This window comes from Pseudorca crassidens, chromosome 1 (assembly GCF_039906515.1).
Source record: "Pseudorca crassidens isolate mPseCra1 chromosome 1, mPseCra1.hap1, whole genome shotgun sequence".
NCBI lineage: Eukaryota > Metazoa > Chordata > Mammalia > Artiodactyla > Delphinidae > Pseudorca > Pseudorca crassidens.
In genome coordinates this window covers 1,532,920-1,557,888 of record NC_090296.1, presented here as the reverse complement: position 1 = coordinate 1,557,888, position 24,969 = coordinate 1,532,920, and the positions used below count along the sequence as shown (strand labels likewise).

General features: G+C 66.5%; 2 protein-coding genes across 15 annotated transcripts in view; one reads left to right on the top strand and one right to left on the bottom strand.

Annotated features, from left to right (window-relative positions):
* The first annotated feature begins 550 nt into the window (after nt 1–550).
* Nucleotides 551–8,330, top strand: PLD4 (phospholipase D family member 4). Its single transcript, XM_067732096.1, has 10 exons — nt 551–669; nt 3,084–3,280; nt 3,992–4,175; nt 4,345–4,465; nt 4,904–5,031; nt 6,015–6,215; nt 6,883–7,022; nt 7,188–7,353; nt 7,428–7,524; nt 7,873–8,330. Exons 1-10 carry the CDS (start codon nt 643–645, stop codon nt 8,073–8,075), a joined length of 1,464 nt encoding a protein of 487 aa, XP_067588197.1. The 5' UTR covers nt 551–642; the 3' UTR covers nt 8,076–8,330.
* A 3,480-nt stretch (nt 8,331–11,810) lies between these two features.
* Nucleotides 11,811–24,969, bottom strand: part of AHNAK2 (AHNAK nucleoprotein 2) — a 32,095-nt gene continuing 18,936 nt past the window's right edge. For 2 of the 14 annotated variants that reach the window (XM_067710734.1, XM_067711063.1), the window contains exons 7-9: nt 20,902–24,903; nt 19,345–20,421; nt 11,811–18,861 (exon numbers count right to left, since the gene is read on the bottom strand). In XM_067710734.1, the coding sequence (XP_067566835.1) occupies nt 12,262–18,861; nt 19,345–20,421; nt 20,902–24,903 (11,679 nt within the window). In that variant the 3' untranslated portion in view covers nt 11,811–12,261. Of the gene's footprint in view, nt 19,141–19,344; nt 20,542–20,901; nt 24,904–24,969 lie in introns of all 14 variants that reach the window. The other 12 variants (XM_067711263.1, XM_067711184.1, XM_067711190.1 and 9 more) reach the window with 12 other exon arrangements.

Genomic DNA, 24,969 nt, shown 5'->3' with positions numbered 1-24,969 from the left:
GCCACCGACCTGCGTTCTCCCGGATGGGGGTCCTAGCTGCCTCCATTTCCCAACCTCCCTTGCAGCTAGATGCAGCCATGTGACTGAGTTCTGAATCATGAGACATAAATGGAAGTGCCCTGTGGGACCTCCAGGATGGTTCCTCTGGGATATCCCTTATGCTCTGCTAGGAACATGAGGTGATGGCTGAGCTCCAGCAGCAATTATGGGGCCATGAGGCTGCCAGTCAACCCTAGGGATTGGGAGCTGAGAGCTGGAGGGACCTGGCTCCTGATGGCTGTGGAGCCAACACCATCCCTAGGCTGCCAGCCCCAGAATCTGCTCAGTGTGATGGAGAAAAACAACGTTCAAGCCCTGGTTCCTCAAGTCAAGTGTCTCGGCACCAAAACTAACTCAGATGCATAAGCCTGTGACTTGGGGTTGGGGGGTGGGGAGGGATTTTCTCTGGATGTGAAAGTTTTCAGCCCCACCCCCTGGCTGGCCCACCCACTTCCAGATGTCTGTCAAGGGCGTGGAGGGAGGTACTCAGGAAGAAAAGCAAGTGGCCAGAAGGGGAAGCAGCAGGCTGCAGAGAGGAGGCAGGTGGGACCTGATCGGGCGCTCGCTGGCTAGCTGAGGGCCTGCGTCTGTGGCAAAGCCAAGATGAACGCCAAGGCAGGACCCCCGGAGGTAAGTGCCGGTGAGGCCAGAGGGGAGAGTCAGGCCAAAGGTCCTGAGACGGGGACTTTGGTCCACTGCCCCCTGGCCCCGTGCTGCCAGCAGCCCTGGGCCCAAAGGGTCATCAAGTCCAGCTAGGCCTGCAGAGCACCCATTCCTCTGCCAGTCTGTGCAGCCAGGACCGCCAGGGCCTCGGCGTCTCCTAGAGAGCTCAGAGCAGGCCCTCCCTCCGCCCCAGCCTGAGCTGGGCAGCTGTGCCACATGCCCTGCGCGGCCGGAAGTCCCACCCCTTCACCCATGCCTGCAGGGTCCCACAGCTGCCCAGCACAGGGCTGGGGGGAGCTCAGAGCTGTCCCATGGGAGTCTCCCAGCCCGTCACGGCCCTGAGATGCCAGCGCTAGTGGGTCATCCTCTCCCAACAGCCAGCCCCACCCCTGGACACGCAGGGTCCCCAGGGCTGCAGCTGCCCAGAGCCTCCTTGGACGGCTGACCTCCCCAGGCCCCGGTAGTTCCCAAGGGGATGGGTGGCCCGGCAGGTGCCTCGGCCGTGCTCCGAGTCCCAGACGGGGGCCGTGGGGGCAGGGCTGCCGCGCCCCAACCTTCCTGTCCGCCTGGGGCCCCGGGCGGTGCGGCAGACGCAGCATCTGTCCAAGGATGGCCCTGGGGCCCCGCCCAGGACCACACCCCGATTGCCTCTCCTGAGGGTCAGTGAAGGGGCCTGGGGCCTGTTCACTGTGAAGGCCTGATGCGGCCCCCAGCCCTCCCCAGGCAGGCAGGGGAGGGGCAGGCCCCCGAGCGCTCCTCTGCGGCGTGCGGGTGGGGAAGCACCCTGACTCCCCTCTATGGGGGCTCCTGGCAGGGAGGGGCGCCGCGCCTTGGGCACTCTGCCTGAGTCCCCCTCTTTCACTCTGCTTTCTGGGGCCCCCGCCTCCCAGTAACGGTTCTGGCTCAGGGCAGATGCAGCCCCCAGGCCCAGCTCCTATGGCCGCCCCTTCCCCACACGGAGGCGGGCCAGCGTGTCCTGTGGAAGGACACCTGCTCCCTGGGCCCCAGCACATGGCCAAGCTGCACTCATGCAGGCAGCGCAGCCCAGGCCCCAGGCCGCAGGGACCACTTCCCCACCAAGGCCAGGAGGGAGGGCCGCACCCACCCCGCACCCACCCCGCACGGATGCCTCGGAGCTTGGCTGGCCGGGTGGGGCGGGGCGGGGGGTCCCTGTCGCTGCGCATGGGCCCCTCCCTGCCCTTCGGGGGGGCCGCGCTGACCTCGGGAGCGTCCCACTCGTGGTGGCGTTTGAGGCTGCTTTGGGGAGCGGCCCAACCCCAGCCGGGGCCCAGCCGGCCTGGCTTCCAGCTCCTCGTGGGAGTGACCACTCTGAGGGGACAAGACGCGTCCTCCGTCCCCAGCGGGCTGCAGAGTCCTGCTGCACTGGGAGAGCCCTGCTGGCAGCATCAAGGCGTCCCGACTCAGCCCCCAGCCCCGTGAACAGCAACACTCTCTCTGTGCCGGGTCTCCCCAGCCAGGACAAGGGCTGCTGCCTGGCGCCCAGGAGGGGCTGCAAGGGGCCAGGACGGGGGCGCCCAGCCCGGGAAGGGAAGCAGCTGTTTACAGGCCGGCCTTGAGAGGGCCGAGCTGGAAAGCAGAAGTGGCGCCAGACTCGTTGAGGTTGTAACTGAAACAAGGAACTGAGATTCAGACACACACATGCCCGCTGAGAGGGGGTCCGAGAGGGAGAGCAGCGGGTCACGCGTGTCCCGGGAACAGACCGGGGCGCACACACACACACGCACGCAGGCATGCACGCGCACTAGTGATGGGCACGGCACTCGCCAGCTTCAGGCCAGGCTGTGCTGAGCGCGTGACCGTGGGCAGGAGTGGGTGGCTGTAGGGTCCCCACGAGGTGGTGGCCCCTGTGCCCAGCTGCCCAGACCCTGTGGAGCCACTGCAGCCGGGCCTGGAGCTGTGGGTGATGCCAGGTCGCCCCAAGCAGGTGCGGATGCCTATGCAGACCACATTGGTGGCCCCCGCGTGGCCCCGATCCACGCCAGCCCGCAGCCCACGGGACGGGGGGGCACGCCCAGTGGGACTTGGGGGCCTGAGGGAGGGGGCTCAGCAGCCTCACAGGACCCCTGGGCCAGAGTGGCAAGGACAGAACTAGCCACGGGGGAAGCGGGCACCCTGACTGGAGGGCTGCCCGGCACCTGCCACGTGCCCTGTCTCGGGGGACCTGGGAAGATGGCCAGTGACCATGTGGCCCCGGGCTGCGCCCCGGTGGTGGGCTCGGGCCTGCGTGGCCCCGTCCTCGCCAGCCCCGCCCAGCGGCAGCAGAGACGGTCTGTCTCAGCGCTGGAGAGGCCATCAGGCCCACCCGGAAGAGCACGGCCACGCCCCAGGGACCCCGTGGTGACGCCCTCCTCCGGTTGCAGGTGCGGGGGGCTCTGGCCCTGCTGTGTCTGAGCGCGGTGACCCTCACCTACGTGCTGTGGCAAGCGCTCTCTCCCTCCACCTGGGGCCACGTGCACCCCGAGGAAGGGCCCACCACGTCTCAGGGCCTTGGCTCCAGCCTGGCCTGGGCGCCCCTGGGAGGGGAGGCCCGGCGGCATCAGCAGAACGACTCCTGCCGGTGAGTGAGCCTGTGAGGTCTGCAGGGTGGCCACCGCCTGCCTTCCCCCTGGGGCTCCCCAGCGGGACGAGCATCGCCCTCTGCCACCTCCTGTTGGAAGAGGCAGGTTCCGGGAAGGGTGGGCTGTGAGGCAGGGGGAGTGGTCGGGGGAGGGGGAGAAGCCCCGAACTGTATGGGCCGGAGTGGGGGCGGGGGCGGGGACGGGGACGACTTGGGGCGCTCTTTGCAGCAAACGCAGGCTGCCACCCAGAGATTCCGACAAGGCCGCTAGCCCCGGTCCTACCTGGGGTGGAGTCGCAGCCCCCGCCCCTCCCGCCCCCTGGGGGGCCCTGGAATCCCAGCACACCCCCAGCATACCCCCACTGGCCCAGCCCTCCCTTCTGGGTCAGCCCGGGCGTCTCCAAGGCCTCCACAGCTGCAGGAGCCCAGACCCAACACCTCTGCCGGGCTCCGCAAGCGACAGCCCTGAGCAGACAGCACCTGGGCTTGGGGTGGGCCTGGGCCCCAACTTCCCTGCTCTCAGGCCCCCCACTCAGGCCCCTCCCTGGGGTGCTCCTGGGTGTCAGGCCTGCCCTGCCCAGTCTGGCCTGCAGCGCCCTCCCTGCACCCTCAGCCTGGGCTCAGCCCTCCTGCTTGGCTGGACGGGACGGAACAGGTGATGTGAGGCTGGCTGGTGGCTCCTGCGCTCACACCTGCCACCTCCCTCCGCAGGCTTGTCCTCGTGGAAAGCATCCCCCAGGACCTGCCGCCTGCACCAGGCAGCCCGTCTGCCCAGCCCCTGGCCCAGGCCTGGCTGCAGCTGCTGGACGCCGCCCGGGAGCGTGTCCACATGGCCTCCTTCTACTGGTCCCTCACGGGGCCCGACACTGGGGTCAATGACTCTTCTTCCCGGCTGGTGCGCCACCCCTCCCCTGACTCGGAGGCTGCGGGCCGTCCAGGGGCCAGGCACACAGCAAGCCCGGCGGGCAGCACATCTGTGGGCGGTCAGAGGCGGCCTCCTGGGGAAGTCTGGGCCCTTTCTGGTGGGATGGGGGTGGCCTCTCACCGCTGGCCTGCTCTCTCAGGGAGAGGCCCTTCTGCAGAAGCTGCAGCAGCTGCTGGACAGAAATGTTTCCCTGGCTGTGGCCACCAGCACCCCGACACTGGTCCAGAACTCCACCGACCTGCAGGTCCTGGTGGCCCGAGGTAGGTTCCTGCCGTCCTGGGCCTGGGGACGGGCGAGAGCAGTGGGGCCGCCCGGTAGGGGGAGGCCGGGAGCCCAGCGCCGCAAGCGCCTTCAAGTGGGCTTCCCCGGGGGCTGGTTCCAGGGAGCCGGACGTGTCATTTCCCAGGGGGCAGAGCACAGGGTGGTCTCCGGGCCTTGCTGAGCCCAGCCGCTTCAACCTGTGGGTGGTGGCTTGGCCGGGAGCCAGAGGCAGCAGGGACAATCCTCACAGAGCCGGGCTGCCTGGAGGGACCGAGGCTGGTCAATGCCTCAGTTTTCCCATCTATAAAATGGGAGTAACAGCATCAACTGAGTAGGACTGCTGTGAGGAGAAAGGAATCCACCCAACTGCAAAGAAAGAGCTGAGAATCTGGCTCAGCACGAAGTGGGTTCACCGCACCGTCCTGCACCCTCGTCAGGTGCCCAGGTGCGACACGTGCCCATGGGAAGGCTCACCGGTGGCGTTTTGCACTCCAAGTTCTGGGTCGTGGATGGGCGGCACGTCTATGTGGGCAGTGCCAACATGGACTGGCGGTCGCTGACACAGGTGAGTCCCTGAGCCCCGAGAGGGGAGACCCCATGTTCCCATGTGGGCAGCCACCCTGGGGGAAGTGGCCATGTCTGTAACATCGCTGTGGTAGAAGCACCCGCAGACGGGTTACGGGATTCTAACGGCACTGAGCTCCTGCTGCGGGAGGTCATTTAACCGCCCGGGAAGATGCTCGCGGCACCTTATCCGGGAACCCATGCAGACAAAGCGCGACCCCTTCTAGGAAAAGCAGTGCTCTGGCCGTGAGTCCAAACGGGGACAGCAGCTGCCGCTCAGCGGTGGAGAGGGGTTTTGTTTTCTCTCTTCTCTGTGCATTTATGCGTTTTCTATTGTCTGTTGGTAATAAACACGTATTGCCCTTGGAATACAATGTTGAGGAGAACAGGGACCCGCAGGGCACCCCACCCCACGGCCCCCCCGCGCACCCCACCCCACGGCCCCCCCCACGCACCCCACCCCACGGCCCCCCCCAGCGCACCCCACCCCACGGCCCCCCCCGCGCACCCCACCCCACGGCTCCCCCAGCGCACCCCACCCCACGGCCCCCCCCGCGCACCCCACCCCACGGCTCCCCCCGCGCACCCCACCCCACGGCCCCCCCCGCGCACCCCACCCCACGGCTCCCCCAGCGCACCCCACCCCACGGCCCCCCCCGCGCACCCCACCCCACGGCTCCCCCCGCGCACCCCACCCACGGCCCCCCCCAGCGCACCCCACCCCACGGCCCCCCCCGCGCACCCCACCCCACGGCTCCCCCAGCGCACCCCACCCCACGGCTCCCCCCCCGCGCACCCCACCCCACGGCCCCCCCCGCGCACCCCACCCCACGGCTCCCCCCGCGCACCCCACCCCACGGCCCCGTCCCGCGCACCACCTACTACGGGTTCTCACGGGTGATGGCTGCACCTGCCTGGCACCCCCGGCCCAGGGGGTCCACACGGCCCCAGGGCCCTCCCGCAGCGCTGCCCCGGTGCCTGCAGGTGAAGGAGCTCGGGGCCATCATCTACAACTGCAGCCGCCTGGCCCAGGACCTGGAGAAGACCTTCCGGACCTACTGGGTGCTGGGGGTGCCGAAGGCTGTCCTCCCCAGACCCTGGCCGCGGAACTTCTCCTCCCACATCAACCGCTTCCAGCCCCTCCGGGACTACTTTGACGGGGTGCCCACCACTGCCTACTTCTCGGTAAGAGTGGTCGGGGGGCCGACTGGAGCCCCTGCTCTCCTGGCTGGCCAGAGGCACAGGGAGCCCCGCCCACCCTGGGCCTGCCCTGCAGACAGCCCAGAGTCTGCTAGGTCCTCGGGGCCACGGCTCCAGGACCTGGCGCCATGGATGGCGGAGGGGCAGGCCCGGCCCCAGGAGAGGACGCGGTCATCGTCATCCACGGGAGACAGGCAACCTGAGTGCTTGTGGGGGTCGTCCTGTGGCCCTGGGGGCCTCAGAGCACACTGTTGGATGGGGTCTGACTCAGGACCAGGGAGGGTGGGGGAGGACCCGTGCATCAGGCAATTGTCACTCTGGGGGGAGCAGAGGGGGACTGAGGGGCGGGCGGTCATGCCCACCAGCCACGGCCCCCCTCAGGGTACATGGCAGCTACCCCAGCGCTGGGCTACAGTGGAGACCCTGCCTCGGAGGCAGGGACGCTTCCCCAGATGTGGGGACCCAGGCTGAGCCGCGCAGGGGGCTTCCTCCGGAGTCAGGCCAGCCCGGGGCCCCTGTTTAGACCCGACGTCTTGTCTTCCTCCTGGTTCCCAGTGCTGGAGGGTGGGTGCACCGCGGTGTCACGGGTCCAGGGACCCAGTGGCTCAGAACCGGGTGGGCAGTGCCCTCAGGGACCTCTCTGCCCACACAGGCATCGCCGCCCGCACTCTGCCCCAGCGGCCGCACCTGGGACCTGGACGCGCTGCTGGCGGTGATAGGGGGCGCCCGGGAGTTCATCTATGCCTCGGTGATGGAGTATTTCCCCACGACACGCTTCAGCCACCCTGCCAGGTAGGCCAGGAGGGAGCCGGCTGGCCCCGGACAGGGGAGGCCCCTCTGCCCGTGGGCAGCTCCTGGCCTGTCTCCTCGCCCACCAGGACCCCTGCCCACTCGGGGTGTGTGCGCAGGGCCCGGTTGACCTGAGGAGCCTGACCCTCCCCCTCCCCCCCTCCCCAGGTACTGGCCGGTGCTGGACACGGCGCTGCGGGTGGCGGCCGTCAGCAGGGGTGCGCGCGTACGCCTGCTGGTCAGCTGCTGGCTCAACACGGACCCCAGCATGTTCCCCTACCTGCGGTCCCTGCAGGCCCTCAGCAACCCCGCAGCCAACGTGTTCGTGGACGTGGTGAGGACCCACCCCCTGGCCGGGCCGGGAAGTAGCCTCCCTGTTGGCTGACACACCCTCTCTGTTCCCCCAAGAAAGTCTTCATTGTGCCCGTGAGGAACCACTCCAACATCCCCTTCAGCAGGGTGAACCACAGCAAGTTCATGGTCACGGAGAAGGCGGCCTACATAGGTGAGCAGGGGGGAGGGCTGCGGGCAGCAGCTCAGGACCCCTGAGTCCTCGTGGGCTGCCGAGCGAGCAGACACCAGCAGAGGGCACACAGGCCTGCGGTGGCCAGGCCGGGTGCTGAAGAGGGCGCTGTTCTTCTGTCCAGCGTGGACCCCGGGCGGGGACCTGCTAAAGGGCTCAGGCCCTCCCCCATGGAGGCAGGTGGGGACTCCTGGCACCGAGCCCCCCGAGCACTGAGAGGCTGCGGGGCTGGAGTCGGACCACGGCAGGGTGGCCGCTGGGGCCATCGGGCTGGGCCAGACAGCAGAGGACCCCCCGTGCGGCCCAGTAACCCAGCGTCTCCGCCCACAGGCACTTCCAACTGGTCCGAAGATTACTTCAGCAGCACCTCGGGTGTGGGCCTGGTGGTCAGCCAGAGGGCCTCCAGCGCCCAGCCAGGGGCGGCCACCGTGCAGGGGCAGATGCGGCAACTGTTTGAGCGAGACTGGAGCTCCCGCTACGCTGTAGGCCTGGACGGACAGGCCCAGGGCCAGGACTGTGTTTGGCAGGGCTGACGTCCAGTTCTTCCTGGCTGCGGAGCCCCACTGTTCCCGACCAGGCCTCCCTGCCTGGCCCCCAGTCTGGACCCCGAGCAGCTCCATCCGCACAAGCCCTGGTCAGGGGCAGGACTGCCCAATGCAGGGCAGGCGCAAACTGTTTGCTCTCCAAATCTAGCCCCTCTTAAACCCCCACCTCCTCCACGGAGCCCTCCAGGATGCCCTCTCTGGCTCCCACAGAGCCGCAATTCCTGCCCACACACGGAGCCTTTACAACACTGTGTGCCTCCCTGTTTCTTCTGTGAGTCCTGGGTCAGGCTGCGTCCCACCTTCTCAGCCCCAGGCTGGAGTTCAGCCTCTACCCACCTGGGAGGCGCCTGTGTCCACGAGGCCACATTGAGGCGGGGCTGGGCTTCCGCCATGCTAGCCCCTGACTCTCCCCAGCGTCCAGCCTCCCGCCCACAGGAACCCCACAGGGACAGAGCAGGGGGCGGGGCTGGCACCTGGGGTGGGCCCAGGCCTCATGGGGGCGGGGCTGGCGCCTGGGGTGGGCCCAGGCCTGATGGGGGCGGGGCTGGCACCTGGGGTGGGCCCAGGCCTGATGGGGGCGGGGCTGGCACCTGGGGCGGGCCCAGGCCTGATGGGGGCGGGGCTGGAGCCTGGGGCGGGCCCAGGCCTGATGGGGGCGGGCCCAGGCCTGATGGGGGCGGGGTGGCGCCTGGGGTGGTGGGCCCAGGCCTGATGGGGGCGGGGCTGGCGCCTGGGGCGGGCCCAGGCCTGATGGGGGCGGGCCCAGGCCTGATGGGGGCGGGGCTGGCACCTGGGGCGGGCCCAGGCCTGATGGGGGCGGGGCTGGCACCTGGGGCAGGCCCAGGCCTGATGGGAGTGGGGCTGGCTCCTGGGGTGGGCCCAGGCCTGATGGGGGCGGGGCTGGCGCCTGGGGCGGGCCCAGGCCTGATGGGGGCGGGGCTGGCGCCTGGGGCGGGCCCAGGCCTGATGGGGGCGGGGCTGGCGCCTGGGGCGGGCCCAGGCCTGATGGGGGCGGGCCCAGGCCTGATGGGGGCGGGGCTGGCACCTGGGGCGGGCCCAGGCCTGATGGGGGTGGGGCTGGCACCTGGGGCAGGCCCAGGCCTGATGGGGGTGGGGCTGGCTCCTGGGGTGGGCCCAGGCCTGATGGGGGCGGGGCTGGCGCCTGGGGCGGGCCCAGGCCTGATGGGGGCGGGGCTGGCGCCTGGGGCGGGCCCAGGCCTGATGGGGGTGGGGCTGGCGCCTGAGGCGGGCCCAGGCCTGATGGGGGTGGGGCTGGCGCCTGGGGTGGTGGGCCCAGGCCTGTAGAGGCCAAGCTGCTCGTGGCACCCAGTCCTGGTGTATAAGGGGCCAGGAACCGGGCGGTAGAGTTGTAGAGTGGAGAGGACCTGGGTTTGAGCTGGGGGGAGGGTGACGCCAGCCAGGATGGGGTTTGGGTGCAGCCCCATTGGAGCTCACCCTCTCTTGGGCCTCGCCCAGCACCTGCCCTGCAGAGGCAGGAGCTGAATCCTGGTCTGACAACTCGGTTCTGGCCCTTCTGCTAGGAATGCTGGGTCAGAAGCCTGTCTCGGCCCTGGCCTCGCCACCTTCTGGTTTCTGACCTCGGCTTCAGAGCCCACCTGCCCTCGCAGAGGCCCCCAGGGCACCTGAGGCTAGAGCTGGGGGCTGGCTCAATGTCCAGGAGACCCTGGCCGCTGAGGGAGCTGAGCGAGCGGACCCCAGGCCCACCCCGGGCCGCTGCTCCCCAGTTCCCGCGTCATCTCGGCCCCAGGGAGACCTGACTGGGTCCTCGTCTGCAAGGAAGATCCCCAAACCCAGCCCGTCTCCCTGCCCAGACCCGCGGGGATCTGGAGAGAGCGCCATGGCTCCGCGCAGCCCGAGACGCGCCCAGGGCCCCTGGGTGCTGGTCTGTGCGTGAGCTCCCCTGGCGGCACGCCACTCCCACCGCAAGCGTGCTGCAGGCCAGCGCCCCAGGAGCAGCAGACCCCAGGCCCGCTGCTCTCTAGGCTGATGGGCCGTGGTCCAGGAGGGCTCTGTGCGCCAGGCTGTGGCGGGGCAACAGGGTGAAAGGCCACAACCAGCGCAAGCCCCCTTCACACACGGTGGGTCTGGTGGCCACACCTCAGCGGCAGCCTCAGAGGCCTCCAAGGCAGACCCCCGTCACAGGAGGCCCGGGGATGAGGCGCGAGAGGCCCTGGGACCCCTTCTGGGGTGTGGGAGACAGACCCTGCCTCCTGGGACCCTGGAACCCAGGCCCTTGTGTGACCCCTCCCTCGAGGGAGGGCACTGGCTGCCTCGCCTGCGACAGGTAGAACGCGCAGAGGTGGTTATGTGACATGAGGTGGTAACAGCATCTTGCCGGGGGCTGACCCTTGCTGTGATGAAGGAGACGCCCGTGAGCCGTCCTGTGGAAAGGCCCCAGGAGCAGCCTCCAGCCTCCAGCCAGCAAGAAACAGGGCCCTCAGGCACCCAACCTGCACCCAGCAGCCTTGTGAGGGTGGGAGGTGGCTCCTTCCCCAGCTGAGTCTGGAGACGAGGCAGCCTGGCCAGTGCCTCGATGGCGGCCTCGTACGACTGAGCTGCGCTGGGACTCCTGACCCAGAGACGGGGGGTCGTAAGTGTGTGTTGTTTCAAGCCACTCGCTTGTGGCGATGCTGTCACACAGGGCAGGTGGCTCACACATGTCACACAGAACAGAGGCCACACGGAAGGTGGAAGGGCCTGTGCTGTCAGTGGCTCCCCACAGGCTGAAAGCTGCCTGCTCAAGGCTACGATATCTCACGCCTTGACTCTGGGTTCAGAGAGGAACGAAACCCATGGAGCCAGGCAGACCCCACCGCAGTGTTCCCAGGGGGCTGTGCTCCCCACGTCGGTCTGATGGGCGGGGCGAGGCTGGGGCTGGGAGAGGCCACTGCAGCCTCCTTGACTGCGGGACCCAGTCCCCACTGAGCTTTCCCTCCCCCGCCCCACCTTCCAAAGGGCTCCACATCCCCTACCTTGGGGGACCTTCCCAGCCGGCCACGGGAGATGGGACTTCCCATGGTGGCCAGGGGGAAGGACCCAGCCTCCCAGGCTCTCTCAGGGCAGCATGGGGAGGGGGTGGGGGGAGTAGCCTCGGGGGCAGCAGGATGCCCTCTGGGCCCAGCGTCCCCCCAACCCGCCCCGCCCCGCCCTGCTCTTTTTCCTGTAGCCGTAGCCACGAGGGCAGCGGCTCCTCTCCAAGCAGAAGGGAGGTGGGATAAGCTCCAGCTCCCACTCCGAGTGCCTCGTGCCCACGGGCCCCTGAGGGGCGTCCGAAGGCAGCCGGGAGGAGGTCTGACCCCTAGAAGTTCATAGGAAACTCCTCCAACTTGTTCCGAATCTGCTTCCTGTGGGCTGCTTGGGGTGGAGGGCCACCACGGCAAAGGAAGCCTCTGAGATGGGCCCCCACCGCGGCCGAGGACCCAGCTCCCCATCCCCGGCCCCCGAGGCCAAGGGCCCCTGTGTGCTGTCCCTGCTGTGCCCACCACCCACGCCTTGCGCTGCCTCCCCGGCCACACTGTGGACTCCTGGGCCCTCGCCTGCTTCCCCTTGGTCTCTCGCAGCCGCTGGCTCAGAGGAGGGTCTGGACAGACAAACGCATGAGTGAGCCGCCCCTGACTCTGCTTTCCCGAGCAACTTAGGACGGAGCGCGTGGGGGAGCGCAAGGATGGATTCCAACCAGAACAAACACCTCACAGTCAGCACTGGGGAAGCAGCACTGGATTTATTGCCCGTCCAGGGTCCCGGGAGCAGCCAGACAGGTCCCGTCTGCAGCCTGGCCGCAGCGGGTACACTGAGGGGCCGGGCACGCGGGGGGGGGGTGTGCCGCGGGCAAGCGGACGCCCACAGACCGTCCCGTGGGAACTCACGGCCTCTGCTGGCTCGCCCGCCCCCAGCCCAGGGTGTGTGCATTTGCCGCGCTGGCGGCCAGGCATCCAACAGCGGAGTGAGCTTGTTGCAAGCGAGCGGGGAGTGGGGTCTCCTGGAACACGCCGGACTCTGCCCGAAAGAGCGAAACGACCTTCACCAGGAGGCAGCAGCAGGACAGGAGTTGAACCCCAAACGACTTCTGCACCCACGGCCGTCACAGCCCCTTCTCCAAGCAGCAGTTGTGTTCTCGAGGGCCTGGTGGGCAGGGGTCTCGAGTAACACGTGTCTAACCAAGACCGTCAGGGGCACAGGACCCCGCGTGGGGCTGGGGTCGCGTGGGGCGTCCGTAACAAAGACCGTCAGGGGCACAGGACCCCGCGTGGGGCTGGGGTCGCGTGGGGCGTCCGGGTGCTGCCTCTGCTGCCGAGGCTCTGGGAGGCCGGCGTGTTTGGGGTCCCACTTCGGGGGGGCTGTGTGAGGGCGGGGCCCCGCCGCTCTCGGGCACCTCTGCTTCGCTCTCGGTGCTGTGAATCAAGGTGGACACGCGCGTCCTCACGGTGGGAGCTTCGCTGGGCCTCCTTTCGTCTGTCTGTCTGTCCTCACTCTGTGGTGGGCCCGGGTGCAGGTGCATCCCGCCCTCTGGGTCCTGCTCCAGCAGGACCAGCCCCGTCCTTGCCGTGGACGTGGCCATCGCTCTGGCGCCCGCAGTCTCCGCCGGCCCCCCGGCCCCCTCGCCCTCTGGAGAGAAGCTTTCTGGGGCATCAAAGAACGTGACCGCTTGTTCTTGGGCGTTTTGCTCTGCCAGACCTGCCTCGTCTTCAGAGCTTTCGCTTTTCTTGGTGGGAGAGGAGGAGAGCCCTAACGTGGGGAATCGCAACCAGCCCGCCCTCTGGGGCTTCCTAGGGAGCTCTGCCTCGGGCCGTGCCCCAGGCTGTGTCTGGAGGGCAGCCGCCGCGCGGGCCTCGCCTTTGGAATCAGCGCGCGGCTCTTCGGCAGAGGAAGAAAAGCCAATGTTCGGAAGCCAGAACCTGAACAGACCAGACCTTCTACCTCCTGGTTTCTGTCCTGGAGCCGAGCCTTCCTCTGCCGGGGAGATAGCTGCCTCCCCGCCGGCTTCTTTAGGGGGAAATGCAAGAACCTCTGCACCCTCGGCCCTGTCGGAGCAGCTGTCGGCACCCTGGCGGCCAGAGTGCACCTTGGGCGTGAACGTTGGCTGTCCAGGCACATCGACACTGGGCGAGATCACTTCAGACGGTCCTGCGGTGTCCGGCTGCGGACCTCCAGAGGCGGGCTCTGCTCCCGGGGCGGCTTGCTGGGAAGCCTCCTGCAGGCCGTCCCTCAGCCGGGAGTCTCGGACACTCACCCGCGTGCGGGGCTCCGGCATCTTCACCTTCAGCAACGAGAATCCGTAAGAAGCCGTTTGGATCTCAGACGCGGGGATCTCCAGTTGCCGCACGACCTGGGTGGAAATAGCCTCGGGTCCCGAGAGGTCAGCCAACTCTGCCGTCGCCCTGCTGTGGACGGCGACCTCGGGGCCCTCTCCCTGCGCACGCTGAACGTGCACTCTGACCTCGGAAATGGGGGAAGCTTCCGGGGAGAAGCCAAGGGCCACGGGCTGCCCCCCGGGGGTCCCAGCACCTGCCCTCAGGATGCTGGCGCCCCAGACTCCCGGGCTTCCCTCGTGCAGGGCGTGGGCAAGGCTGCTCCCCGGGCACTGCACTTCTGTCACGGCGGGGATAAAGACATCGGCCTCGGAGCTGGGGTCAGGAAAGGCGAACCTTGGCACGCTTAACCTGGGCAGTCTGACAGTTACCACGGAGCCTTCCCAGAGCTGACCCATGTTAACGACAGAAACCTGGGACGGCCCGTCGGTCCTGGACGCCTTCAGTTTAATGGGGCCTTCAGGCTGGGAGGGCCATTCCTCTGCCCGCCCCTGCCCCGCAGCAAGGCCCGGTCCTGCAGGCCCAGCAGGAGGGGCCTGGGTTCCTGAAAGCCTGCCTCTAGGCATCTGAAGAGGGAGGGAGCCTTCGCCTGGACGGACCCTGGCCTCGGAAGGGGAAAGGCCTGCAGCAGGTGCCCCTGCAGGAGAGAGGTGCAGCTCTGAGCGTTTGTCCCCAGGACCTCTCTTTAGGACGTCTGCGTCTGCGTGGGACGCGAGCTCCGCTGCTGCCTCGTCTGCCCCTGCCTCTGGGGGCTGCAGGGACATAGCTTCTTCCACCTCTGACCCAGGAACCCCCTGACCCCTGACTGGAGCTGGGCTTTCTCCTTCCCTCAGTGTGCTGGCAGCAGGCGCGGGCACTGGCGCCCCCCGAGCCCCAGCTGCCCCCCTCTCCTTGGCGGGGCGCCGGAGGCTGGGCAGGCGGAGCGCGGGCATCCTGAACCAGCCCCCCTGCGAGGCCGCGCTCTCCACCGCGGGAGCGTCCACATCTGCTGGGCTGCAGGACGGCTGCTGGGGGTCTCCTACCGAGGGGGCCGTCGCCTCGCCGAGAGGCTGGCTTGCCGGGCCGTCCCGGAGCCCGTGCCCTTGGCTGCTGTGTCCCGGAGACGGAGGGTCAGCAGCTGATGAGCTCCCCCCCACCTTGGCCTTGCTGGGTCTGAGGTCGGGTCTGGCCAAGTCCAAAAGGGGAGCGTGGGCCTGTGGCAGATGGGGGTCCACGTCCACGCCTTCTGGAGCGCCACCCCCCGCCGGGGGCCTAGAGCGTGGAGCAGCGGGGTCTCCGCGTGGCAGGCCGGGCCCGCCCTCTGGAGTGAGCCCTGTGAGAGGTGCGTGTTCCAGCACAGCGCAGCCAGGCGACCCCACGCCACTCTCCTCTCCGTCCTTCTCTGGAAGCGCGTCCACAGCCACCTCCACTGCAGACACAGGACACCCAGGGGGCACGCCCTTGTGACCCGTGTCCACAGCCACGCCGATCTCTGCGTCGTCCAGGCTGCATTCAGGGTCCTCTGGGGGCACCGCCCCCTTCTCTGGGGACCAGCTGAATGATGGAAGCTTGATCCACGGCATTTTTAAGGGACTATCTTTCCCTCCACGTTCAGTATCTTTAGCTGGGCTCTCACCTGCAGCCACTGCCGACGGCCACGCGCTGCGCGGCACAGCTGTGGAGTCCCGGCCCCGGGCAGGGCCAGTAGTGGACAGAGAGGGGGCACAACCCCCGGCACCGGCCCCCACCTCTGCATCGGCTGCTTCTGGGACAGAAAACCCGAACTTCGGTGGATGAAACTTAGGAAAACTCACCCGACCGTATGACACAAGAAACATGGGGTCCACAGGGCCTGCGGGACTGTCAGTCTGGGATGCTGCAACTCTCTCCTGGGTTGGAAGACTGGCAGAACTTTCTGAGCTGGGAAGATAGGCATGGTTCTGGGAACAAGGGGCCGCTTCCAGAGGGAGCCCCGGGGAGACAGCGGCTCCAGGGAGAGTCACTTGGTATTTTGTGAGTACCTCACCCTTGGCGTCCTTCAGGTCCAGTTTGGGCCCCTCAATGTCCACCTTGGGCACCTTGATGCTGGGCTTCTCCAATTTGGGCAGGTGGCCTTTGAGCGCAATTCCCAGCGCCACTTCCCTGGGCTCTGCTCTGAGAAGGTGGCCCTCTGGGAGCTTCACGCCCACCTTGGCACCCTTGACCTCCAGCTCGGTGGAGGGCAGCTCGATGCTGAGGGCACTGGTCTTCACGTCGGCCTGCACCGAGGACAGGGTCACCTGGGCCGGGACATTGGGTACGGACTCTTCCAAGGCGGCTTCGACGGACTTGCTGGGAGCCGACACCCCAAAGGACGGTATCTTGAACTTGGGCATTTTGAACTTGCTGTCTCTGGCGGCCACCTCCTTGTCCCCAAAGGACACGTCACTCTCCAGCTTGGTTCCCGCAGCCTGGGTGTCCACCTCCACGCTGGGCAGTAACACCTCCACGTTTGGGGTAATCACCTCGCCCTTGGTGTCCTGCCGGTCCAGTTTGGGCCCCTTGATGTCCACCTGGGGGGCCTTGAGGTCCACCTCGGGCACCTTGATGCTGGGTCCAGGCACCTTGGGCAGGTGGTCCTTAAGCCCGATTCCCGCCACTGCTTCCTTGGGCTCCACTTTGGGCAGGTGGCCCTCCGGGAGCTTCAGGCCCACCTCGGCGGCCTTGACCTCCAGCTTGGAGGAGGGCAGCTCGATGCTGAGGTCACTGGTCTTGACGTCGGCCTGCACCGAGGGCCGGGTCACCTTGGCCTGGGCCTTGGGCACAGACACCTCCACGGTGGCCTTGACAGACTTGCTGGGCGCTGACACCCCAATGGATGGCATCTTGAACTTGGGCATTTTGAACTTGCTCTCTCTGGCGGCCACCTCCTTGTCCCCAATGGACACGTCGCCCTCCAGCTTGGTGCCCGCGGCCTGGCTGTCCACCTCCACGCTGGGCAGAGACACCTCCACATAGGGGGTCGTCACCTCGCCTTTGGCGTCCTTCAGGTCTAGTTGGGGCCCCTTGATGTCCACCTGGGGGCCCTTGATGTCCACCTTGGGCACCTTGATGCTGGGCATCTGCACCTTGGGCAGGTGGCCCTTGAGTCCGATTCCCGCTGCCGCTTCCTTGATCTCTGCTTCGGGAAGGTGGCCCTCCGGGAGCTTCACGCCCACCTCGGCGGCCTTGACATCCAGCTCGGCGGAAGGCAGCTCGATGCTGAGGTCACTGGTCTTGACGTCGCCCTGCACCGAGGGCAGGGTCACCTCGGCCTGAGTCTTGAGCCCAGACCCCTCCAAGGAGGCTTCGACGGACTTGCTGGGCGCTGACACCCCGAAGGATGGCATCTTGAACTTGGGCATTTTGAACTTGCTGTCTCTGGCGGCCACCTCCTTGTCCCCAAGGGACACTTCGCCCACTAGCTTGCTGTCCGCGACCTGTGTGTCCACCTCCACGCTGGGCAGCGACACCTCCAGGTCGGGGGTCGTCACCTCGCCCTTGGTGTCCTGCAGGTCCAGTTTGGGCCCCTTGAGGTCCACCTTGGGCACCTTGATGCTGGGCATCTGCACCTTGGACAGGTGGCCCTTGAGTCCAATTTCAGCTGCCGCTTCTGTGGACTCCGCTTCTGGAAGGTGGCCCTCCGGGAGCTTTAGGCCCACCTCGGCGGCCTTGACCTCCAGCTTGGAGGAGGGCAGCTCGATGCTGAGGTCACTGGTCTTGACGTCGGCCTGCACCGAGGGCCGGGTCACCTTGGCCTGGGCCTTGGGCACGGACACCTCCACGGTGGCCTTGACAGACTTGCTGGGCGCTGACACCCCAACGGATGGCATCTTGAACTTGGGCATTTTGAACTTGCTGTCTCTGGCGGCCACCTCCTTGTCCCCAAGGGACACATCGCCCGCCAGCATGATGCCCGCGGCCTTGGTGTCCACCTCCACGCTGGGCAGCGACACCTCCACGTCAGGGACCGTCACCTCACCCTTGGCCTCCTTCAGGTCCAGTTTGGGTCCCTTGATGTCCACCTTGGGCACCTTGATGCTGGGCATCTGCACCTTGGACAGGTGGCCCTTGAGTCCGATTCCCGCTGCCGCTTCCGTGGGCTCCGCTTCGGGAAGGTGGCCCTCCGGGAGCTTCACGCCCACCTCGGCGGCCTTGACATCCAGCTCGGCGGAAGGCAGCTCGATGCTGAGGTCACTGGTCTTGACGTCGCCCTGCACCGAGGGCAGGGTCACCTCGGCCTGAGTCTTGAGCCCAGACACCTCCAAGCAGGCTTCGACGGACTTGCTGGGCGCTGACACCCCGAAGGATGGCATTTTGAACTTGGGCATTTTGAACTTGCTGTCTGTGACGGCCACCTCCTTGTCCCCAAGGGACACATCGCCCGCCAGCTTGCTGTCCGCGACCTGGCTGTCCACCTCCACGCTGGGGAGTGACACCTCCACGTCGGGGGTCGTCACCTCGCCTTTGGCGTCCTGCAATTCCAGTTTAGGCCCCTTGATGTCCACCTGGGGGGCCTTGATGTCCACTTTGGGCACCTTGATGCTGGGCATCTGCACCTTGGACAGGTGGCCCTTGAGTCCGATTCCCGCCACTGCTTCCTTGGGCTCCACTTCAGGAAGTTGGCCGTCCGGGAGTTTCACGCCCACCTCGGCAGCCTTGACATCCAGCTCGGTGGAGGGCTGCTCGATGCTAAGGACACTGGTCTTGATGTCGGCCTGCACCGAGGGCAGGGTCACTTCGGCCTGGGCCTTGGGCACGGACACCTCCATGGCGGCCTGGACGGACTTGCTGGGCGCTGACACCCCGAAAGACGGCATCTTGAACTTGGGCATTTTGAACTTGCTCTCTCTGGCGGCCACCTCCTTGTCCCCAAGGGACACATCGCCCGCCAGCATGATGTCCGCGGCCTTGGTGTCCACCTCCACGCTGGGCAGCGACACCTCCATGTCGGGGGTCGTCACCTCGCCTTTGGCGTCCTTCAGGTCTAGTTGGGGCCCCTTGATGTCCACCTGGGGGCCCTTGATGTCCACCTTGGGCACCTTGATGCTGGGCATCTGCACCTTCGGTAGGTGGCCCTTGAGTCCGATTCCCGCCACTGCTTCCTTGATCTCTGCTTCGGGAAGGTGGCCCTCCGGGAGTTTCACGCCCACCTCGGCAGCCTTGACATCCAGCTCGGTGGAGGGCAGCTCGATGCTAAGGTCACTGGTCTTGACGTCGGCCTGCACGGAGGGCAGGGTCACTTTGGCCTGAGCCTTGGGCACGGACACCTCCATGGCGGCCTGGACGGACTTGCTGGGCGCTGACACCCCGAAGGACGGCATCTTGAACTTGGGCATTTTGAACTTGCTGTCTCTGGCGGCCACCTCCTTGTCCCCAAGGGACACATCGCCCTCCAGCTTGGTGCCCGCGGCCTGGGTGTCCACCTCCACGCTGGGCAGCGACACCTCCACGTCAGGGACCGTCACCTCACCCTTGGCCTCCTTCAGGTCCAGTTTGGGTCCCTTGATGTCCACCTTGGGCACCTTGATGCTGGGCATCTGCACCTTGGACAGGTGGCCCTTGAGTCCGATTCCCGCTGCCGCTTCCTTGGGCTCCGCTTCTGGAAGGTGGCCCTCCGGGAGCTTTAGGCCCACCTCGGCGGCCTTGACATCCAGCTCGGCGGAAGGCAGCTCGATGCTGAGGTCACTGGTCTTGACGTCGGCCTGCACCGAGGGCAGGGTCACCTCGGCCTGAGTCTTGAGCCCAGACACCTCCAAGCAGGCTTCGACGGACTTGCTGGGCGCTGACACCCCGAAGGATGGCATTTTGAACTTGGGCATTTTGAACTTGCTGTCTGTGACGGCCACCTCCTTGTCCCCAAGGGACACATCGCCCGCCAGCTTGCTGTCCGCGACCTGGCTGTCCACCTCCACGCTGGGGAGTGACACCTCCACATCGGGGGTCGTCACCTCGCCCTTGGCGTCCTGCAATTCCAGTTTAGGCCCCTTGATGTCCACCTGGGGGGCCTTGATGTCCACTTTGGGCACCTTGATTTTGGGCATCTGCAACTTGGACAGGTGGCCCTTGAGTCCGATTCCCGCCACTGCTTCCTTGGGCTCCACTTCGGGAAGGTGGCCCTCCGGGAGTTTCACGCCCACCTCGGCAGCCTTGACATCCAGCTCGGTGGAGGGCAGCTCGATGCTGAGGTCACTGGTCTTGATGTCGGCCTGCATTGAAGGCAGGGTCACTTTGGCCTGGGCCTTGGGCACGGACACCTCCATGGCGGCCTGGACGGACTTGCTGGGCGCTGACACCCCGAAGGACGGCATCTTGAACTTGGGCATTTTGAACTTGCTGTCTCTGGCGGCCACCTCCTTGTCCCCAAGGGACACGTCGCCCTCCAGCTTGGTGCCCGCGGCCTGGCTGTCCACCTCCACACTGGGCAGTGACACCTCCACATAGGGGGTCGTCACCTCGCCCTTGGCGTCCTTCAGGTCCAGTTTGGGCCCCTTGATGTCCACCATGGGCACCTTGATGCTGGGCATCTGCACCTTGGGCAGGTGGCCCTTGAGTCCAATTACAGCTGCCGCTTCTGTGGACTCCGCTTCGGGAAGGTGGCCCTCCGGGAGCTTTAGGCCCACCTCGGCGGCCTTGACCTCCAGCTTGGAGGAGGGCAGCTCGATGCTGAGGTCACTGGTCTTGACGTCGGCCTGCATGGAGGGCAGGGTCACTTCGGCCTGGGCCTTGGGCACGGACACCTCCATGGCGGCCTGGACGGACTTGCTGGGCGCTGACACCCCAAAGGACGGCATCTTGAACTTGGGCATTTTGAACTTGCTGTCTCTGGCGGCCACCTCCTTGTCCCCCAGGGACACATCGCCTTCCAGCTTGCTGTCCGTGACCTGTGTGTCCACCTCCACGCTGGGCAGTGACACCTCCATGTCGGGGGTTGTCACCTCGCCCTTGGCATCCTTCAGGTCCAGTTTGGGCCCCTTGATGTCCACCTGGGGGGCATTGATGTCCACCTCGGGCACCTTGATGCTGGGCATCTGCACCTTGGACAGGTGGCCCTTGAGTCCGATTCCCGCCACTGCTTCCTTGATCTCTGCTTCGGGAAGGTGGTCCTCCGGGAGTTTCACGCCCACCTCGGCAGCCTTGACATCCAGCTCGGTGGAGGGCAGCTCGATGCTAACACTGTTCTTGACGTAGGCCTGCATTGAAGGCAGGGTCACTTTGGCCTGGGCCTTGGGCACAGACACCTCCATGGCGGCCTGGACGGACCTGCTGGGCGCTGACGCCCCGAAGGACGGCATCTTGAACTTGGGCATTTTGAACTTGCTGTCTCTGGCGGCCACCTCCTTGTCCCCAAGGGACACATCGCCCGCCAGCTTGCTGTCCGCGACCTGTGTGTCCACCTCCACGCTGGGCAGCGACACCTCCATGTCGGGGGTCGTCACCTCGCCCTTGGCGTCCTGCAGGTCCAGTTTGGGCCCCTTGAGGTCCACCTTGGGCACCTTGATGCTGGGCATCTGCACCTTGGACAGGTGGCCCTTGAGTCCAATTTCAGCTGCCGCTTCTGTGGACTCCGCTTCTGGAAGGTGGCCCTCCGGGAGCTTTAGGCCCACCTCGGCGGCCTTGACCTCCAGCTTGGAGGAGGGCAGCTCGATGCTGAGGTCACTGGTCTTGACGTCGGCCTGCACCGAGGGCCGGGTCACCTTGGCCTGGGCCTTGGGCACGGACACCTCCACGGTGGCCTTGACAGACTTGCTGGGCGCTGACACCCCAACGGATGGCATCTTGAACTTGGGCATTTTGAACTTGCTGTCTCTGGCGGCCACCTCCTTGTCCCCAAGGGACACATCGCCCGCCAGCATGATGCCCGCGGCCTTGGTGTCCACCTCCACGCTGGGCAGCGACACCTCCACGTCAGGGACCGTCACCTCACCCTTGGCCTCCTTCAGGTCCAGTTTGGGTCCCTTGATGTCCACCTTGGGCACCTTGATGCTGGGCATCTGCACCTTGGACAGGTGGCCCTTGAGTCCGATTCCCGCTGCCGCTTCCGTGGGCTCCGCTTCGGGAAGGTGGCCCTCCGGGAGCTTCAGGCCCACCTCGGCGGCCTTGACATCCAGCTCGGCGGAAGGCAGCTCGATGCTGAGGTCACTGGTCTTGACGTCGCCCTGCACCGAGGGCAGGGTCACCTCGGCCTGAGTCTTGAGCCCAGACCTCTCCAAGGAGGCTTCGACGGACTTGCTGGGCGCTGACACCCCGAAGGATGGCATCTTGAACTTGGGCATTTTGAACTTGCTGTCTCTGGCGGCCACCTCCTTGTCCCCAAGGGACACTTCGCCCACCAGCTTGCTGTCCGCGACCTGGCTGTCCACCTCCACGCTGGGCAGTGACACCTCCACGTCAGGGGTCGTCACCTCGCCCTTGGCGTCCTGCAATTCCAGTTTAGGCCCCTTGATGTCCACCTGGGGGCCCTTGATGTCCACCTTGGGCACCTTGATGCTGGGCATCTGCACCTTGGGCAGGTGGCCCTTGAGTCCGATTCCCGCCACTGCTTCCTTGATCTCTGCTTCGGGAAGGTGGCCCTCTGGGAGTTTCACGCCCACCTCGGCAGCCTTGACATCCAGCTCGGTGGAGGGCAGCTCGATGCTGATGTCACTGGTCTTGACGTCGGCCTGCACCGAGGGCAGAGTCACTTCAGCCTGGGCCTTGGGCACGGACACCTCCATGGCGGCCTGGACGGACTTGCTGGGCGCTGACACCCCGAAAGACGGCATCTTGAACTTGGGCATTTTGAACTTGCTGTCTCTGGTGGCCACCTCCTTGTCCCCAAGGGACACATCGCCCGCCAGCATGATGCCCGCGGCCTGGGTGTCCACCTCCACGCTAGGCAGTGACACCTGCATGTCGGGGGTCGTCACCTCGCCTTTGGCGTCCTTCAGGTCCAGTTTGGGCCCCTTGATGTCCACCTGGGGGACCTTGATGTCCACCTGGGGGGCCTTGATGTCCACCTTGGGCACCTTGATGCTGGGCATCTGCACCTTGGACAGGTGGCCCTTGAGTCCAATTACAGCTGCCGCTTCCGTGGGCTCCACTTCGGGAAGGTGGCCCTCCGGGAGCTTCAGGCCCACCTCGGCGGCCTTGACCTCCAGCTTGGAGGAGGGCAGCTCGATGCTGAGGTCACTGGTCTTGACGTCGGCCTGCACTGAGTGCCGGGTCACCTTGGCCTGGGCCTTGGGCACGGACACCTCCATGGCGGCCTGGACGGACTTGCTGGGCGCTGACATACCAAAAGACGGCATCTTGAACTTGGGCATTTTGAACTTGCTGTCTCTGGCGGCCACTTCCTTGTCCCCAAGGGACACATCGCCCGCCAGCATGATGCCCTCAGCCTGGCTGTCCACCTCCATGCTGGACAGTGACACTTCCACGTCAGGGACCTTCACGTCGCCTTTGGCGTCCTTCAGGTCCAGTTTGGGCCCCTTGATATCCACCTCGGGCACCTTGATGCTGGGCATCTGCACCGTGGGCAGGTGGCCCTTGAGTCCGATTCCCGCTGCCGCTTCCGTGGGCTCCGCTTCGGGAAGGTGGCCCTCCGGGAGCTTCACGCCCACCTCGGCGGCCTTGACATCCAGCTCGGCGGAAGGCAGCTCGATGCTGAGGTCACTGGTCTTGACGTCGGCCTGCACCGAGGGCAGGGTCACCTCAGCCTGGTCCTTGGGGCCAGACCCGTCCAAGGAGGCTTCAACGGACTTGCTGGACGCTGACATCCCGAAGGACGGCATCTTGAACTTGGGCATTTTGAACTTGCTGTCTCTGGCGGCCACCTCCTTGTCCCCCAGGGACATGTCGCCCTCCAACTTGGTACCTGCGGCCTGGGTGTCCACCTCCACGCTGGGCAGTGACACCTCCACGTCGGGGGTCGTCACCTCGCCCTTGGCGTCCTTCAGGTCCAGTTTGGGTCCCTTGATGTCCACCTGGGGGGCCTTGATGCTGGGCATCTGCACCTTGGGCAGGTGGCCCTTGAGTCCGATTCCCGCTGCTGCTTCCTTGGGCTCCGCTTCGGGATGGTGGCCCTCCGGGAGCTTCACGCCCACTTCAGTGGCCTTGACCTCCAGCTCGGCGGAGAGCTGCTCAATCCTAAGGTCACTGGTCTTGACGTTGGCCTGCACTGAGGTCAGGGTCACTTCGGCTTGGGCCTTGGGCACGGACACCTCCACGGCGGCCTGGACGGACTTGCTGGGCGCTGACACCCTGAAGGACGGCATCTTGAACCTGGGCATTTGGAACTTGCTGTCTCGCTCTAGTCCACCTTGGCCTTTCACGTCCGTCTCTAACGTTTCTACTGTGATGCTGCTCTCCTTTTCCTTCTCTGTTTCCTGGAGTTGTGTCGCTTTGTCTCCTTTTGCCTCCTTCGCTGGCGACCACCCAAAGGAGGGCAGCTTGAACCTTAGCATTTTCATCTTCCCCTCCTTTTCGTCCGTGTGCGGGCCCCCGCCCTTGCTGTCCTCGTCTCTCTTCTGGGCTGCATCTTCCTCCGTTGCTCCTCCCTCTTGCGCTGGCGGATGGACTGGGGGTTGTCTGGGCCTGTGCTTTTCTGCTTCCCCTGCATCCTCCCCCTTGGCCTCCGTGCCCTCAGCAGAGACCCTTCTCTGCCGTGGTCCCTGCTGGAGAGCTGTCGCGGCTCCTTCTTTCTCGAGCACTTTTTCTTTGTAAAGTCCAAACTTGGGTGTCTTTAAAGTGGGTATGCGGCCATGGAATTCTGGTTGGTGGTTTTGGTGGGTGCCTTGGTCTGCTGAGTCTTGCAGAGACAGCCTGGCAGTGCCGAGCTCCAGCGCCTGCGTGCCTTCCCCGGCCCCCTCCCTGCTCTGTCCTGGCGCTGGGCCCAGCCCGGCTTCTCCCTGGGCCACAGTCTCCCCCCTGTCCTTGGCCTCTTTTGTCTTTCTTCGGGGTCTGGGTGCTGGGCCGGCCCCTTCCCCGGGGGCTCCCTCAGTGGGGAGGCCGGGCTCCGTGGGGGGCTCGGCGGCCTCTGGCACCCCTGCCGTCCCGTCCTCTCTCCCGCCATGGGCGGCAGCCCTGGAGGCCTCTCGCCCAGAATCCCGGGGCCCTGTCTCCACCAGGACCTCAGCCTGGACTGTCCCCCCGTGGGCTCCCCTGCCCGACAGCCCCTTCCCTGAGCCCACCCGGAATCTCAGGTTCGGGAAGCTTTTCTTCCGCTGCCTGCCTGGCCCTGCTTCCGGGAGCTGGGCCTCCGTGTCTGTGCTCGTGGGGGACAGGTCAGGCACGTCCCCTCGCTCGCTGGCCTCCGAGGAGCTGTGCGACCTCCGGGGCCCTGGCCCATGCTTGCTCTTCAGAGCTTGGAATTTGGGCCAGGAGAGCCGCTCCCTCTGGGGCTGCCTGCCTCTGCCCTCCCTGGGCTTGGAGATGAGCCTCTCCTGGTCTCCATCCTCCTGTAGCGTCTCCGTGGGGGTCTCCGTGCGCCCTTCGGCGATATCCTGGTCCTGAAACAGGGAGAGAGCACCTTTTGGGCCCCCGTACAGGGAGTCGAAGGCAGGGGCTCCGGGGAC